Source organism: Leucopleurus acutus (assembly GCF_964270905.1).
Source record: "Leucopleurus acutus genome assembly, chromosome: 18".
NCBI classification, from domain to species: domain Eukaryota; kingdom Metazoa; phylum Chordata; class Mammalia; order Artiodactyla; family Delphinidae; genus Leucopleurus; species Leucopleurus acutus.
In genome coordinates, this window is record NC_139160.1 from 25,450,868 (window position 1) to 25,468,353 (window position 17,486).

At 47.2% G+C, this 17,486-nt stretch overlaps 1 protein-coding gene across 7 annotated transcripts in view; it reads right to left on the reverse strand.

The window, feature by feature from the left end:
• CNMD (chondromodulin) overlaps positions 1-16,554 on the reverse strand; it is a gene marked incomplete at both ends in the record, with an annotated part of 28,058 nt that extends 11,504 nt beyond the window's left edge. For 3 of the 7 annotated variants that reach the window (XM_082859439.1, XM_082859438.1, XM_082859437.1), the window contains 4 exons: positions 2,476-2,589; positions 10,156-10,296; positions 15,851-15,991; positions 16,411-16,482. In XM_082859439.1, the coding sequence (XP_082715565.1) occupies positions 2,476-2,589; positions 10,156-10,296; positions 15,851-15,991; positions 16,411-16,482 (468 nt within the window). Of the gene's footprint in view, positions 1-2,475; positions 2,590-10,155; positions 10,297-15,850; positions 15,992-16,410 lie in introns of all 7 variants that reach the window. The other 4 variants (XM_082859442.1, XM_082859441.1, XM_082859440.1 and 1 more) reach the window with 2 other exon arrangements.
• Positions 16,555-17,486: the final 932 nt, after the last annotated feature.

Here is a 17,486-nt window from a genome sequence, read left to right on the forward strand (position 1 = left end):
ATCAGGAAAAGGGACTTCCCTGGTGGCAAAATGGTTAAGAATCCGCCTGCCAATGCAGGGGACAAGGGTTTGGTCCCTGGTCTGGAAAGATCCCACGTGCCATGGAGCAACTAAGCCCGTGCGCCACAACTACTGAGCACATGAGCACAACTACTGAAGCCTGCACTCCTAGAACCCATGCTCCGCAACAAGAGAAGCCACCGCAATGGGAAGCCCGTGCACCGCAACGAAGAGTAGCCCCTGCTCGCCGCAACTAGAGAAAGCCCACACGCAGCAACGAAGACCCAACGCAGCCCAAAAAAAAAAAAAAAAAAAAAATTAGAAAAAAAACCCCACCTTGTTTTTAAAAAAATCAGAAAATGAGCTGCAAACTTATGATAAGATCTCGGTCGGCTATGGTTGAGGAGTTGGTTCTTTATATCCACTCATGGGGGAAATGTCAAGAGTTATTAGTTCACTAAAGGCTTCATAACAGAAACTGAGTGATAGGACCATTAAAAAAAAAGGTAATGCAATAAGGGATGTTCAAGGTCAGAACACAGGCGGTCTCCGTCTCATTTTTAGACTCTGTACCAGTGGGTCCACACTTGTGTTCTGAAGGGCGCAGCTCATGGGGAACAAACCAGATCATGATCAGAGGAGAATCACGAGAGGGATGAAGGGCTGGAACCCATCTCACAGGATGAATGGTGGGGAAACTGGGAGTAGAGGAGATACTGAGGACATGAGAGTCAACTTTTAAAACTCACGGGTTAGTTTTAGCTCTTGTTTTGAGACACCTGGGGCTGCTCCTAGGAGAGCAAACAATTGGACAGTTTCCAGGCACTTTTGCTTATTCTTATTTTTCCTCAGCTGCCCTGAGGGAGCTGATGCCTGATATATCTCCCTCTCGGGGATACTGGAAAGATCAAAGGTGATCATAATAAAATTAAGAATTAAAGCAGCAGCCGTCTATTCATTATCTATCGAGTTCAGGGCCGTGGGGACAGGGTGCACACTGTAGTTTGTAGGTGGCAAATCTGAGGCTCAAAGAGTTGAAGTCACATCCATAGCAAGGGTCCGAGCTGGGATTTGAACCCACTTTTTCCAAAGTCCATTTTTTCCCCACCCTACCCTGCCACAACTCAAATGGAAGATGAGAACGAGTGCGGCTACTCTGTAAGCCCTAAAGCACCGAATAAGTGTAAGGTATTATTGTTACATGTGTCTTTATAACTCTGTGTGCAATTCTTGACATAAATTTTTATAAAACCAAGCTCAAAGGCAAGCTATTAATAATAAATGGATGAACAATGTTTAAAGCACCTCACAAGCCTGACACACAGGAAAGGAATTCGATATATGTTGAGTAGCCTCCTTGGGCTGAACTTGAACCAGTGGGAAGAAATTGCAGAGGGAGTCACTCAGCTCAACGTAGGGCAGAACAATTAGAACTACCTCCCATGAAGGTGCCTGATACACAGGGAATGAGCGCCCTGTTGCTGCTTTCCAGCAGAGGCTAAGGGATGAGCTATGGTGAATTTTCAGGAGGAAATCCCCCTGCTGAGCGGCGCTGAGGCTAGACTGAGGCTTGAGGCTCCTGAGGACCCTTTAATGAAAAGATCCTAACACGTGAAGTCCTTTATTATTTTTTTTTAAATGTATTTATTTTTGCCTGCATTGGGTCTTCGTTGCTGTGCGTGGGCTTTCTCTAGTTGTGGCAAGCGGGGGCTACTCTTTGTTGCGGTGTGCGGGCTTCTCATTGCAGTGGCTTCTCTTGTTGGGGAGCACGGGCTCTTGGCACGCGGGCCTCAGCAGTTGCGGCACGTGGGCTCAGTAGTTGTGGCTCGCGGGCTCCAGAGCGCAGGCTCAGCAGCTGTGGCTCACGGACTTAGTTGCTCCGCGGCATGTGGGATCCTCCCTGACCCGGGCTCGAACCCATGTCCCCTGCATTGGCAGTCGGATTCCCAACCACTGAGCCAGCAGGGAAGCCCATGAAGTCCTTTAAGTTGTCATTTTTTTAAAAAATTCTTTTCGTTGCACTGGGTCTTAGTTGCAGCAGGTGGGCTGCTTAGTTGTGGCATGCAAACCCTTAGTTGCGGCATGCGTGATCTAGTTCCTGACCAGGGATCAAACCTGCGTCCTCTGCATTGGAAGGCAGATTCTAAACCACTGCACCACCAGGGAAGTCCCCTTTAGGTTGTCGTAATCACTGATCAGATAGTTCCCTAACATCAGGCAAATAAGGGCCATGTCATGACCAATCCCCTTTATGTACTTTAAAATCTGGTTTTCCAAAACCTCCAATTATACTACATCACGTCAGAATGATCACTTGGAACCAATGAGTAGGACCAAAATAATTAAGTTCCTTTGGCAGAGAAGAAAGAGAACTTATGTTCTGGTCATGAACCTATCCAGGAACTAGAGACAGAAAGGGTTGTACCTTCAATGTCTGCCCAAAGCCCTTGCTGTGTGGTGCAGGCTGGTACCCACCAGTTCAGAGGAGATGCTCTGCTTGGTCACGGTGCCCACCTCAGGAACTCGAGCCTTCACCTGTGCTTTGATGTAGCACTTCTCCCCTCCAGCAAAACGGATTCCTGTGATGCCCTAGGAAACAAAAGTTTATCCATCCGTCTATCCATCCATTCATTTATTCAGTGTATTGAGTGTCTACTGTGAGCTAGGCACCATTCCAGGTCCTGGGTACAGGGATGAACAAAACAGATGGAGTTTCTGCCCCCATGGAGCTTATCTTTTAGTGTTATTTACCAAAAATAAAACAACAGAGATAAAGTCAGGTGGCGTTAAGTGCTATGGAGAAAAATAAAGCAGAGTGCAGAGATAGGAGTGACAGGGGATGGTGCTTTAGACCGTGTGATGGGGAGGCCCCTGCCAGGGGCTGCCTCCAAGCTGAGACAGAGCTGTTTGTTGCTCCATCCATCCCGCCAAGCTCAGATGAAATGCCATCTTTCCTATGCAGCTTTCTCTGGCCATCCCAGGCTAAGTGGGCTTCCCACTCTCTAACTCCCTGAAAGCCCTCCCATCTTCATCCCTCATTTGGCACTTTGTTCTCAGGGCCCTTGCTCCTTGTGAATGTCACCTCCCTACTTAGCTCTAAGCTTGAGATCGATCTGAATGTTTTCTTTTTTGTTTTTGTTTGTTTGGTGCTCCCACAAAAGTTCTCAAAAGATGTTGGTCCAATTAATTAATTCCATCAGTTCAGGTTTTTCCTAAGTCGCTGAGCCCAGAGTAAATAGTAGCTTTCTATAACACTGGGAACTGAATTTTGCTCCTAGACCTTATCCAAGGACTTGGACGTTTTGTTTTCGTCCCCTGTGAGACATAAACAGTGTCTCCTCCTCTGCCTAGGGAACAGCCTCAAGGGAAACCTCAGCCGCAAGGCTCCAGTCTTGGCTGACAGCTGGGCACTGACTCCGCCCGCGGAGCGCATCAGGCATAACGGTATGTTCTGACCCAAGAGTGTTTACTTTCACTCTGCTGGTTAATTTCATGACTAGTGAGTGGCCAAAAGCGGTATTAAAGACCTACAAATTTTATGCCATCATAATGTAGATACCAACACAAATCTGAACATCTCAACTGATCAATCTTCTGTTGAACCGAGACAAATGTCAGGAAGATACAGAACTTGTTCTAATGTCAACACCAAGGAGCGGGAAGAAGAAAAGCCTTTATCAACCTAGGGGCCTGGCTCAGGAGTCAGCCCTCTTAAATGAAGAATGAAGTCAAACGTCATTCCTGCTTGAGGATATTCATGGACGGTTATACCATATGGAATCTCAGAGCCAGGAGCCCTGCAAAATGGGGTGGGTGACAGACTGGAGAGGAGAAGGAAAGGCTCCTTCTTCCTGAAGCTTCTCGTTATCCGCCTTGCAGCCTGATTGGCCACATACACATGTAACACGTTTCACTTATTCCTCCCAGTGTCACCTCTCACCCAGAGAGAGGTGGCGGCATGACCCCCCTCGACCCCCCTTTACAGAGGATGGACTCCAGGCTTACTGCAGAGGGTCTCGACTCTGCACCAAAATCACCTGGAAAGATTTTAAAAACACAGAGGCCTGGGCCTCTCCTCAGAGATTCCCATTTAATTGGCCTGGGGCCGTGCCCAGACACTGGCATGCTTAAAAGCTCCCCATGTGTTTATAACGTACAGCTGGAGCTGAGGACCACCAGTTTGGGGAGAAAGAAACTTGTTCAGGTAACAAAGTTTTAAAATAACTGAAACAGCCTGCTATGCACTGAATGTCTGTGTCCCCCCACATTCCTATGTTGAAACCTAACCTCCCATGGGATGGTACCAAGAAGTGGGCCTTTGGGAAGTGATGAGGTCATGAGGGTGGATCCCTCATGAATGGGATTAGTGCCCTTTTCCCAGAGAGCTCCTTCCCCCTTCTGCCATGTGAGGACACAGTGAGAAGAGAGCTGTCTGTGAGCCAGAAAGCAAGACCCTCACTAGACACACAACCTGCTGGCACCTTAAGCTTGGACTTTCCAGCCTCCAGAACTATGAGAAACAAATTTCTGTTGTTTAAGAGTCACTCAGTCTATGGCAATTTGTTATAGCAGCCTCAAGGGACTAAGACACATCCTCTGGACCCAAGTTTCTTCTGTACTAGTGGCTCACAAACTTTCCCTTGTATTCCAATCACCTGGAGGACTTGTTAAATAAAATACTGTGTTGGTCCCCTCCCCGAGAGTTTCTGATTCAGGAGGTCTGGAGTGGGGGCTAAACTGTATACTTCTAACAAGCACTCAGGTGCTGCTGCTGCTGGTGGCCTAATGAACACACTTGGTGAACCACTGCTCTCTACCATGCTATCTCTGGAAGGTCTGCTGTTCTTATTCTACTTGTAAATCTAGGGCGCATGGTTTGAAAAACAGAAGGCAGGGGAGGGGGATTACTGCCCCTCTATGTGATATGTTCTTTTAACTTCAAACTCTCCTAGCCTCTGAATCTGAGATGCCAGGGAGGAAACACCATAGAGCTATTACCATATCCCCAGGGAGAGAACTGACGCTCTGGAAGGATTCACAGCCCTGAATGTGAGTGTAGTATGTATTGAGTTAGTTCTGACAGTCTACAGGCTGCATAGAAAACCGAAACCCCATAGGGATGGGCCCTGTGGGAAGGAGTTCACACTTATTAACCACCCTGTCTAGCTACAAATCCATATCAAACAGCCAGACATGTTAAGAGATTAAACAGAGGGAAGGGAAAGTCAAGAAAATATCCTGTTTTTGCAAACAAACAAAACCTTAGAAGCTGGTGATAATGAAGAAATTTGCTAAAAAGGTAATGAGTGAGGATCCCAGTGATCTAACATCCTTTTATCGAGTCGGCTAATCTCATGTTAGCTGCACAATTTTTTTCTTTCTAGGGGATCTCATTTATTTCTGTGGCTTAAACCAGAAGTTTCCAAGGAGGGCAAGGGGTCCTTTCCCCAGGGGGCCATTTAGAAACTTTTGAGGGAGTTTTTTATTGTCACAAAAACTGGGGGCTCTCTGGGCTTTTGTTGGGTGGGGCCCAGGGGTGTCAGATCCCAATCAGCTCAGGGGGGCCCTGAAGAACGAACCACCTAGAGCCCTGGGTGAAAAACCTGATGGTAAGCATCTGTGCCTAGAACATAACACCATTTTACATATAAAAGAGTGATGTTTGGTATAGTCTTAATGTACAACCAATTTCCTAGGACTGGAATTACTGTGCAAATGGAGAAAAAATGGTACTTTCGTTTACTGTTTGAGAAAATTACCTGGTATTTAATTTGTCAACACACACTTAGGTCAATCTGCATTTTAGGCTGTGGCACAGACAGTGACCCAAGCATATGACTTTTATGATGTTTTCTAGTACATCAGGCTCAAGTCCAAATTTTATTATAAATTACTTTCAATTTATTTTTTCTTTATGTTATAGTTGGGGGCCATACTGATTCTTGAAACCAATAACCTACTTACCTACCAAGTAGGTTGTGCTATCCTTTCCCACCCCCCCACTTTTTTCCCTTTTCCCAGCTTTTTAAATTAAAAATTTCAAATATACACAAAGTCAAAAGCGTTGTATAGTGAAAATCTGTATATATCAGTTTATTCTATCTTAATTTCTAACCAGGATTTTTGTTATATAAATGGGTCATTAGGTCTGAGAGGGTTGCCTTAGACCAACATCACTCATACTATTGAGGGTATAACTTTCTAGAAAGTAACTCATATATTATCAACAAACTTAGCTTCTGTGTTCCACAGGGTATTGACAAAGACTCTCCTGACCTAACTCTACTCAGGCTCCTCTGGGTCCTCTGTTTACTAGGCCCCAGCCTTGGGCTCTGTCTTGGCCCGTTTATTCCAGTTTTAGCAAGAATCCTGCTGAGTCAGCCTTGGTCTGATCAACCTGGATATCTGATCTCCTTGACCTGCCTGCAGCAAAAATCCTGTTAGGTCAGTTTAGCAAAGAACCTCTTAGTAATTTTCCATCCACCAACACCTCCACCCTGTTCTTTGGCTATAAATCCCCACTTTTCCTTATTGTATTCAGGGCTGAGCCCACTCTCTCTCTCCTACTACAAAACCCCACGGTAGTAGCCTGCCTTGAATGAAGTCCGCCTCACCTTCTTTAACAAGTGTCCTGAACAACCTTTTCTCTAACAGTGTAGAGCCTGGAGCCCTTTGTTCAGTGCTAATTCCCTCTCAGGGGGCTTTTTTTATCCATTGGCTCTACTACAGTCTTGGTGGGGTTAGCGGGGAAGGCTGTTCACTTACAATTCAGAAACTTTCCTACTCTGGCCCCACCTGCAACTCCATTTTCTCATCTTTGCCACCTCCCGGGCTACTTAGAACTTGGGAGCAGACCTGAGCACGGGTATTGCATAGTCTTCCCTGGGCCTGGAAAGCCCTGCCCCAGCTTCTCTGCCGGTCAAATTTCTTCTTCCATTCTTCCAGACCTGATTCAACTGTTGCTGATAATGAGCAGGTCTCTGTGGGGCTCCTGGGCACAAAAGCCTTTCTGTGTCCCCTGTTTCTTTGGTTACAGGAAATAGGCGTCATTCAGCCTTCAGGATCTTCCCTGAGTTCCAATGGGCAGGTTCAAACAGTTGCTAATTAAGGAAGGGAAGGGATGCAGAGACCAGGGAGGCACAGTCAAGAAACAATAGCGCAGCCTTGGGGCAGGGTCCTGGTTCCCCATCAAGGGATACACACAACAATATCTTTGGGCTGCTTTGCAGATACTGAAACCCCCTCCAGGTGGGAGAAGTTAACTGTGCTGCCCACAAGCCTGTAGACCCCAGACCAGTTGGAACCGGAAGGTTGATGATGCTGACTCCTCACCACCAACCCATCAGAAGAATGTCCACGAGCTGATCACACCCTTTGTGAACCATTACTGTAAACTCCTCACTCCCCGTCCAGGTCGGGACACACAGTTCTGAGGGCATTAGCCCACTGTGGCTCCCTTTGCCTGGCAAAGCAATAAAGCTATTCTTTTCTACTTTACCCAAAACTCTGTCTCCAAAAATTAATTCGGGGTTGGGATTTTCAGAGACTGGATTCAGCTTCCTCGCCACCTCTGTAAAACCTGCTCCCTCCCCCAACTGACAGCGATGGCCTCCTCCTCTTGATGGCTCCACGTTTCTGTTCATAGCTCCATGGCAGCGTGTTTCCCGGCCTGACCTGAAGCCACTTCTGTGTGGATGTCCGCCTCCTGGACACGGACTGTAAGGTCCTTGAGGGAGGGAACAAGTGTCAGTCATCTTTGCATCCTCCATGCTTCACACCATCCCTTGCACACAGTGGGCTCCAATAGCACTTCCTGAATTTGATTGACAGTTTGGAATACAGGAGAAAGTAATACTGCAGGTACCATAGTGGCTGATTCATGGGTTTTCAAAAGTCCGGGCTTATTTAAACCCATAACATGTTCTATCCATCAAAAAAAATGTTCTACTCACCAGTTCTGACTTAGAGAAATATGGAAGCTTTCAAAGACGATTGATCAGTTTATAAAGTATGTGTGGCCCCATTGGCCTCTGAGAACAAAACACAATCAATACCATTATTAGAACCAAAGGATTATAAAGCAGAAATATAGGTTTGGGATTAAATTTTTTTTTTAGTAAATTTATTTTTGGCTGCATTGTGTCTTCCTCGCTGCACGTGGGCTTTCTCTAGTTGCGGCAATCAGGGGCTACTCTTCGTTGCGGTGCGCAGGCTTCTCATTGCGGCGACTTGATGCGGAGCATGGGCTCCATGTGTGCGGGCTTCAGTAGTTGTGGCACGTGGGCTCAGTAGTTGTGGCTCTTAGACTTAGCCACTCCATGGCATGTGGGATCTTCTCAGACCAGGGCTCGAACCCATGTCCCCTGCATTGGCAGGCGGATTCTTAACCACTGCGTCACCAGGGAAGCCCAGGATTAACTATTTTAAAAGGATATTCCTGATACATGCACATCTTGAGAGAGATGGATCTTTTCTTATTTAACTGCATAGCCACCTTTGCATATCTTGATATTGTGGCACATCCTGGGTATTCAATTTTGTTCTGGGTTGGATGAATAAAGCATGTGTGGGAGTCACATTTTATAATTTTATATTGAGCAGTGCACAGAAAAACATGCCTTTTACCTTGTCCTCGGTCTTGCAGTAAAAGCCTTTAATAGGTCCAGAGAAATTATCCCTGTGCCTTGACCAGAACCATCTGCAAAGCTATGACTAAGCGAAATGCAGCCACGCACACGTGGGGCTGCAGAGCTTGGTCCTGGGGCAGAGCCCACGCTGAACACAGCCAGCCCTTGTCATCATCAAATAATGTGTAACATCAGCCAGGCTCTGAGGTTAGCATCTGTTTGTTATTCAAAAGGGCTTGTGAAGTGTGTTTGGGTATCAACAAGGGGAGTTCTTTCATTCGAATGAAAAGCATCTCTAGTTTTTCTCATCAGTCAGAGGAAGACAGGTCGATGAGATGTTTGCAGGCCAATAAACTATCAGGAGAGACATTATTTTCAAGAGCCTTTTTTCATGAAGTCTCACCGACTCCATCTACAGATTTAACAGGAGAGCACAAACAGTGATGCCTCTTTCTCATCTCAGAACATGAAAGAGAGGAAGATATTTATGGTGGCCATCCAGAGAGGAGGCCTGCAGTGACACTTCGATTCACAGATGTCCACTGAAGCATCAATGCGTGGCTTAATGTCTCCAACTGCCTGTAAATTGAATTTTTGAAAGCAAACATGTGTGCCCTTTTCAAAGGAGACTCGAAGGTTTCATCTGTAATAGGCCATAGTCAGAAAGCAGATGATACGCCAGGGGAATTTCTCCACGCTCACTTCCTGGATTAAACGGGAAATCTGAAGAATTGAGAAACATGTATAAATAGATCCCACCTGTTGTTGATGAGATTATTAGGTCATTAAAGTTTCCCTCCTCTTGACAAGTGCCACTTTCAGACCTTGCAATGTTCTAGAGGAGCTTGAGCATTTTATTCACTGTGTTAAGAAAACTGCTTGGAAAGAAATAGCTCTCGCAAGTCTTTCTGCCAAAACTTTTTTTTTAAGTTTTTTAAAAAATTAATTAATTAATTAAATTTTGGCCGTGTTGGGTCTTCGTTGCTGCTCGTGGGCTTTCTCTAGTTGCGGCGAGTAGGGGCTACTTTTTGTTGTGGTGCGTGGGCTTCTCATTGCGGTGGCTTCTCTTGTTGCGGAGCATGGGCTCTAGGTGTGCAGGCTCAGTAGCTATGGCTCGCGGGCTCTAGAGCGCAGGCTCAGTAGTTGTGGCGCACAGGCTTAGTTGCTCCGTGGCATGTGGGATCTTCCCAGACCAGGGCTTGAACCTGTGTCCCCTGCATTGGCAGGCGGATTCTTAACCACTGCGCCACCAGGGAAGTCCCTCTGCCAAGTATATTGTATAGTTCTAAGAACTTGTTTTTTTTCAATGCTAAGGTGTTGCTTGTTCATTTTGAAAATGTAAAGGACACAGAGTGGTCCTCTCTCAGAGAGAATACGCTGCACGGTGCAGGTGGGTTAGTGGTACCATGGCTGCCAAAAAGAACAGTTCCTTCCCATTTGGATGTGTGTGAGGGGCGCTCCTTCTCCCTGAATGAGAAGTCTCCCAGGCTTCCCTGGTTAAACTCCTAAATGCATGAAATATACTTACATTCTGGAAATCATTAACTTCAATCGCTTCTTCAGCTCCACTTCCCATTTTAAAGGTCTCCAAGTTGTTCCCAGCATCTATTTCCATTGACCCATCTTGTAATTTCCCATCGATACTCATGGTATAATGGACATTGTAAATCTGGAAGAGAACGTCAGAGTTAGTGATGCCTCCCTTTTAGAGCAATTCAGGGCTTATCTTTAGATCTGCAGTATATAAAGTAGCCTTCCTATTTCTCAGAGATACACTGAATCATTCTTAATAGTAAAGATGATTATCTTAGTTATCTGTGAGGACTTTATTCATAGACCAATCACTTAATACATGATTTCTTAAAAAATATCTTAAAAGTAAAGCTTTTGATAGTCTCTGATACTAAATCAAATAGCTCAGTGATTTGCAATCCTGGCTACATGTAGAAGCATCTTAGTAGAATCTCCAGCTACCATGCTTAGCTTCCCCTCACTGGACTGATCAAATCAGAGCCTGTGGGGATGGGGTGTGAGCACAGATCTTTCTTTTTCTGAAGGTCAATTCTACTATGCAACCAGAGTTAAGACCCGTTGATGGATAAATGGAAATTGAGGAGGCAGAGGGTTAACTGGGCCGTTATCTGAACAAATCTGCAGTGGCACGTCACTTTGAAGGTATTTTTTTTAAGTCCTTCAGTCAAGATTTGGCGTGGAGTGTGGTATACAGTAAGAACTGCAGGCAGGACTAGGATATGCCTGAGATAGAGTAGCATTTACAGAGAGCAAGATCAATGTGCACATCTGTTTCAGCTCAAAATAAGAGGTTCTCATTTTAATGACTCTATGGGACAGACATGGCGTCATAAGGCATTATGTTATGAGACTTGTGGGGAGAAGGGAGGGAAGCTTGGCATTGTCCAAGAGCACTGGCCCAGGAATCAGAAAAACAGGTGACCACACCCCTTATCCCTGGGTCTTGGGAGTTGCCTTGAGTGTAAAACAATGAAGTGGGACCTCAGAAGTGATTTTTTTTTTTTTTTACGTTGGGGGTAGGAGTTTATTACTTCATTTATTTATTTTTGCTGTGTTGGGTCTTCGTTTCTGTGCGAGGGCTTTCTCTAGTTGTGGCAAGTGGGGGCCACTCTTCATCGCAGTGCATGGGCCTCTCACTATCGCGGCCTCTCTTGTTGCGGAGCGCAGGCTCCAGACGCGCAGGCTCAGTAGCTGTGGCTCACGGGCCTGGTTGCTCCGCGGCATGTGGGATCCTCCCAGACCAGGGCTCGAAGCCGCGTCCCCTGCATTAGCAGGCAGACTCTCATCCACTGCACCACCAGGGAAGCCCCCTCAGAGGTGATTTTCATTTATGTCCTTAGAGTTCTGGGGCTTCATGGAGGTGGTCCATGAGGGGAGCAGAGCAGGTGGGACTGTGAGGTTCCTTTATCCACCCCAAGCCCCAGCCCCGTGCAGTTTAACCAGAGCAGCTCTGCTTCTGATCTCTTTTATGTGTTGGATTTCTGAGTAATATCTTGTTTAAAATTCCACCATTAGAAATTTTTTTTACAGTGTACCACTAAATTAGATGATCCAAAGGGCTCTCTTAGTTTAGACATCTGGTAAGGACAATAGTTTAAAAAGTAATTCACACACTGCTCCTGTTCAGTATGCTGCTGCTCTAGAACATTCTCTGTGTCATGGGGTAGTAGGTGGGTTCCTTTTCTTATCTTTTCTTCCTTTTTCTTCAAGGTATATATATGTATATATCTATATCTTATATATGATATATAATATATCTCTTATGTGATATATAAGCTATAAAATCTTTAAAGGGGAAGGGATGGCAACTGATGAAAGACACTTGCTACTTAGTGTCACGTCAGTAGGTCAGAACTGCAAAGACCTCAGATTCAATTCAAGTCTGATTTTCTCCCTCTTTATGACGAATGGCTGACCACAGCACGGACAAACCCTGGGAAAAGTATCTGTTGTTATTGGATCATTACTTGTAGAAAACTCATTATTGCAAGACCCACAGGGTGCTATTTTAGTTTATCAGCAGAGACGTAGAAATGGCTTTGCTAGCACGTACCCTTTTAGGCAACAGCCCTCAGTCAGTTGAAGAGAAAATGCCGGCGTGCAGTTCAGCCTCATTCTCAGTGACCCTCCTTCCCTCGTTCTGATGAACTTCGATTCCCGCAGGACACTGTCTTCACAGCTCACCCGATCATAAGAACCACGTCTAGGGGCTCCCCTGGTGGCGCAGTGGTTGAGAGTCCGCCTGCCGATGCAGGCATCACGGGTTCGTGTCCCGGTCCGGGAAGATCCCACATGCCGCGGAGCGGCTGGGCCCGTGAGCCGTGGCCGCTGAGCCTGTGCGTCCGGAGCCTGTGCTCCGCAACGGGAGAGGCCCGCGTACCGCAAAAAAAATTAAAAAAAGAACCACTTCTAGGGGTTCTGCTTTAGGGGAAGCGGGAGCAGAGCCCAGCAATCTGTTTTCACTTTGCACCTCAGGCGTCCTCACCATCGGCCAGTTTGGGGAAACCTGTTTTCTTTGGCTGAGCCAGGGCTTTCTGCAGGTAAAGCTCAGAAAGCAGGCTCTGTTCTGCCCCTGTGCTCTCTGAGCAGCCACTATTCACTTGAACTAATTTTGGCTGTCCAAGGGCACATGGCAGACAACGCTCATGTGAGTTTCTGCTGGCACGAGTGTCCTTCCTTCACTCATGAGACAAGAGGCTCTTTTTTTTTTTCTTTTCTTTTTTTTCTTTTTTTTTTTTAAGCATTGCACATAAGCTTTTTACTACTCAAGCAATCCTAAATTTAAGTAACTGTTTGCAAATTCTGAGCGGGTCTTAAGGAGACAAGATCGCAACACTAGAACTGTGGCTTTTATCCTAATTTCACTTTCCTCTACCACCCTTCGCCACCTCCCCGCCAGCAAAAGCTCCCTAACGAGGCGTCCTTTGTAATGTAGCTGCAGCCCGGCTTTCATAAGCAGTACACTGTCTGCATGGGGCAGCAATGGAGGTTTGTGCCCTCCTGAAGTGCCTTGGGTTGGGGAGTGGTAAAAATCGGAAGTTATTTCCAAAGTACTGGGCCCTGAGCTCAGAAAGTGGCTCGGTTGGTGGAGCAGTAATCACATTATCTGCTCTAAACTGATGGAGCTGTTAGCACTTAAGGCTATTTCTGTCCAAGCACAAAGAAAGTTTATTATGTGCCAATAGTCGCTCAATATGGTACCTTTTACAGCCAAGGAGGTTTGCTAATGAGTTTCTAATAAAGCCTGGGTTCAAAAGATAATTACATCATGTTTGGGACAATGTCTTGAAAAATCAGGCTGAGAATAAAGTCCCCGAGCAATGATGTCTTCGCCTCATCCCACGGGGTAGGGTTGTCAGTTATGTCATATTGGTGGGAGTTTCCCATATTTCAATGCCTTGTTCCATTTACAATAATGTGGATGAAGCATGGCCTCAATATTTGAGCCCAGTCGCTTGTCCCCTGATTATTAGCACTCCAATGCTTCAGAATTCTCTAGCTGCTTTCCAGTAAACCTGTCCTAAGGGGATTTACCCATATGAAAGGCATAGGAGGTAAATTACTGCTGGCTCTCCTCTATAAACCAATATAGAGCAGCAGAGGCATAGATAATCCCCAAAGAGTGGGTAGTTCGTTTGGTTGGGGATGTCTTTCTGTTTGACAGAGACTTGATTATGCTTTGTTTGGGCCATTTACATTTGTATTCAGGGAAAGCAGACCTGTGCCTGTGCTACGCATAGATGGTGCCAAATTTACTCTATTTAGTATTTTGTGATTTGTTTTTCAGATTTAAGTAATGGATCAGCATGGAATATTTTGGGAGTTAAAAAAAAAAAACTACCACGATTTTCTTCATTTTCCTGCCTCTATAAGAGACAGGGATAACTTTGATTGTTGGCAATAAAATGTGATTCACTATTCCTCTGTATTTTTAGAATTTAATACTGCTCTCTTGAACCAGACAACCAACCATCTTGCAGTAAAGTACAAGTTATGATAAAAGGAGGCCCTGCTCTTTCAGGGCGATCTTTCAATCTCTCTTTCTAGAAGTTTGTCAGTTAGCTGTGTTTGCCTTGAATAATTAAATGCCAAATGGTGTTCATTTTCATACATACCAGGACCAAAATCTTTACCCGCTCCCTCCTAAAAAGCAAAGCTATTTTTGTACCCAGAGGACCTATACCATTGAAGTTTTGTCATCTAAAAGACAGCATTTACATTCGAAGATGGTACAGTTTCCCAAGGGATGACAATCTAAACCCTGCTATTAATGGAGGTGGAGATACTGACATCGTTCTCATGTTCAGATATGCTGCTTTCAAATGTGAGCATCTGGCCCAGCTTCTATATTTAAAATATACACATAGATTACGGCACTTTTCAAATATACACAAAATACCGTGCAATTCTGAGCTTCCAAATCGATGCTTGTAAATTTGATATAGTCTCTAAAACAGACTCTGCTAAATGGCGTGCTTATCTACGTTAGGCATTTGAGTTAAAAATACAAATTATGCAGTGACTGCAGAAGATGTGATGTGTAAAATGGCTGAATTGCTTTCAGCCCCATTTTCTCTGAGTACTGGGATTCATTCATGCTTTGAATTTCATGGTGGGAGAGAAACGGGAAACAGCAGTCACAGATCCTCTGAGGGTAGTGATTAAGAAACAGCCCTTTGTGTGCACCCTGGAGATGGAATTCTTTTCCATTAATTGAAATACTTATACCAAGCCTGGCAATGGTCTTCGAGATAAAATGCCTCCCTTTACGTAGGTGAACAAAATTCAGAGTATTTAACAAAAACACGGGTATTTTGCTTAGTTGGGTCAGAAACACTTTTTATATTCCTTGAGAGCCAGCTGAGCTCTAAAATAAATAGTTGCATACAAAGGAAGTAGGACAGCAGTTAGTAAAACATTTACCATTAAATCACATGTGACCAAGCCAGAAGTGATTTTTAAAGACATTTGCCATCTTTAAGGAAGTTAGATCTTTTTTTTTTCCCCTTACTGCATGAGAGAAGGGGGCATTAAAAGATGAGAGAGAAAGGGAGAGAGAGAGGGAGGGAGAGAGAGGGAGAGAGAGAAAGAGAGAGAGAGAGAGAGAAGACAGAAGGGAGAGGGAGGAAGGGAGGGAGGGAGGGAGAGAGAGAGACAGCGCTACTGAGAGGTCAAATTCGTCCCCTTATTGGGTCTGAATGTCCCTCCACTGCCTTTGTCTTAAATTCACAGCCTTTCTCAGCTGGGAGAGGGCTTAGTTCCATTTCTTTCCTAAGGATGAGTAAAGCGAGGCCAGAGGGGATGTGCCTTGCCCATGGTCACTCAACTGCTTAGCGGAGACGCCAGGCTGGGATGGGCCAAAAAGAACTTTCTTGGAACCGTCCCCTGCTTTTCCCCGCTACTCTGTCTTTAACATCTTCCCATAAAGCCCTGACTGGCTTTTCTGCAAAGTTGCCCGTGAGTGGGAAGCCGCATCGTGGAGTTGGTTGGAAGAAGGGGAGAGGTACCCGGGAGGCCCCGAGGGGAAAGCATCAGCTGGGGCGAGGGGGCCGCTCTGGCGCCACCTAGGAGGGGACACGCGAGTGACAGAGAGGACCCCGCTGTCCCGCGCGCCCCCAGGCGCCGCGCCCCTCCCGGCCTCGCGCACCCTGACTCGTGCCCGCAAGCCGGCAGCCGCCCTCCGGACTTACGTGATTGTCGCTCCCCTTCCAGAAGTAGAAGGCCCCGATGGCCCCGAAGAGCAGCAGCGCCGCCCCCGAAATGAGGACCACGGCTCCGACCTGGAGCAACCGCGCGGGGCTGGTGGGCTTCACGGTCACCGTGGCGTACGCCTGCGGGCCGGCGGGAGAGGGACTGTCATGTCCGCGCGCAGCGACCCTGCGCATCGGGGGTGTCGGACAGCTCGCCCCGGGCTCCTCCGGGCGCCCCCTTTCGCCGCGCTTGCGTCCATGGGTCCCTGGTGCTCGGGAGTGGATGTGCGCTGAACAAACTTCGCGGTGCAGGGCCATCGCCCCGCGGGTGTCTCTCCGCCTGCCACCCAACGCCCCCTCTTTCCTCCCTATCCACCCTCCCCTTCACACCAGACTGGGGATGCCAGGCCCCTTGCACACGCACACGCGTGGGGCGCCACCCCAAGCCCACATTTGGGCGCCCACATTTGTTCCCAGCTCCCCAATTCGGTGACACAAATCGCTGACCCGGGACAGGGGATACGGGCCCCGCGTGTCTGGGGCTCCCAGGCGGTACTCACCGGGGGGCTACAAAACTCAACCTCGTCGGGTCCCACCAGGGCGATGGGCACTTTGTCCGAGTTCTCCGTCATGGCTGCGGTCACAGGAGCGGGACACTGGGCGGCTCCGCGCGCGCCCTGGGCTCTGTCCTGCTGCCCCGACGTGCCGGGCACTTCAACGTGGCGCACGCGCGCGCGCTTGCACCGTGCCCCGTCCCTCCTGGGCCAGCCCAGCGCTCCCCACCCCTCCCGGCGCCTCACCTTTCTCCTCCCTTCCTTCTCCCGCCTGGAGCAGCAGTGAGCTCATCCTGCTTTCCCGATGCCCCTCTTCTCGCTCTCTCCCGTCTACTGCCCCCACCACTCCATCCCCGCACCCCCTGCCCCAAACATCCTGGTAAACCTGAGTGTGTCATGGTGGGTGGTGCTGAGTGAGTAGACTAGGGATGCTGACCCCAAGAAATGCTAAGTCGCCGGCACTCCTTCCACCATCCAAGGATCTCTCAGGATGTCAGAGGGCTCTGCCGTGACGCCTGGCTGGAGGCCCATTTCCTGCAGTGTCCTTGGATGTGTGTGTTGGGCGGTGGTGCTGGTGGAACAGGACGCAGAGGAGAGCAGGGCCGTGAAGGTGGAACTGGGGACACTGGCCAACGTTTGCCAGGGTTTATGCTGGCGTGGCACTGCTGGATGGCCCTGGGACGGGGGCGTGGATCAGGGTCCTAGGGATGGGCCCTTGTCACTGGTTCCTCTAGGAGCCTTAGCAGGAGGGTACAGCTGCAGCAAAACTGAAAGCCAAGCAAAGGGGCTGGAGGGAAAGAGCTGGCGAGACCAGAATAAGAGTACATTCTGGTTGATTGACTAAGTTAAACAGAGACAAAAACAACAATGGCAACACGCATACACCAAAAACACCGATATGTCCAAAGGAATAGCTAAGTATATATGTACATATATAGTATGTATTTTATACTATATATACAGAGAGATAGATGGATATAGTATATAGTATGTATTTTTAAAGCGGAACAGGAGAGAGTTTTTTCACTTTGGGAAATGCCATCTGCCAGTACTAGGACTACGTGGTACCTCGTTTGGATCCA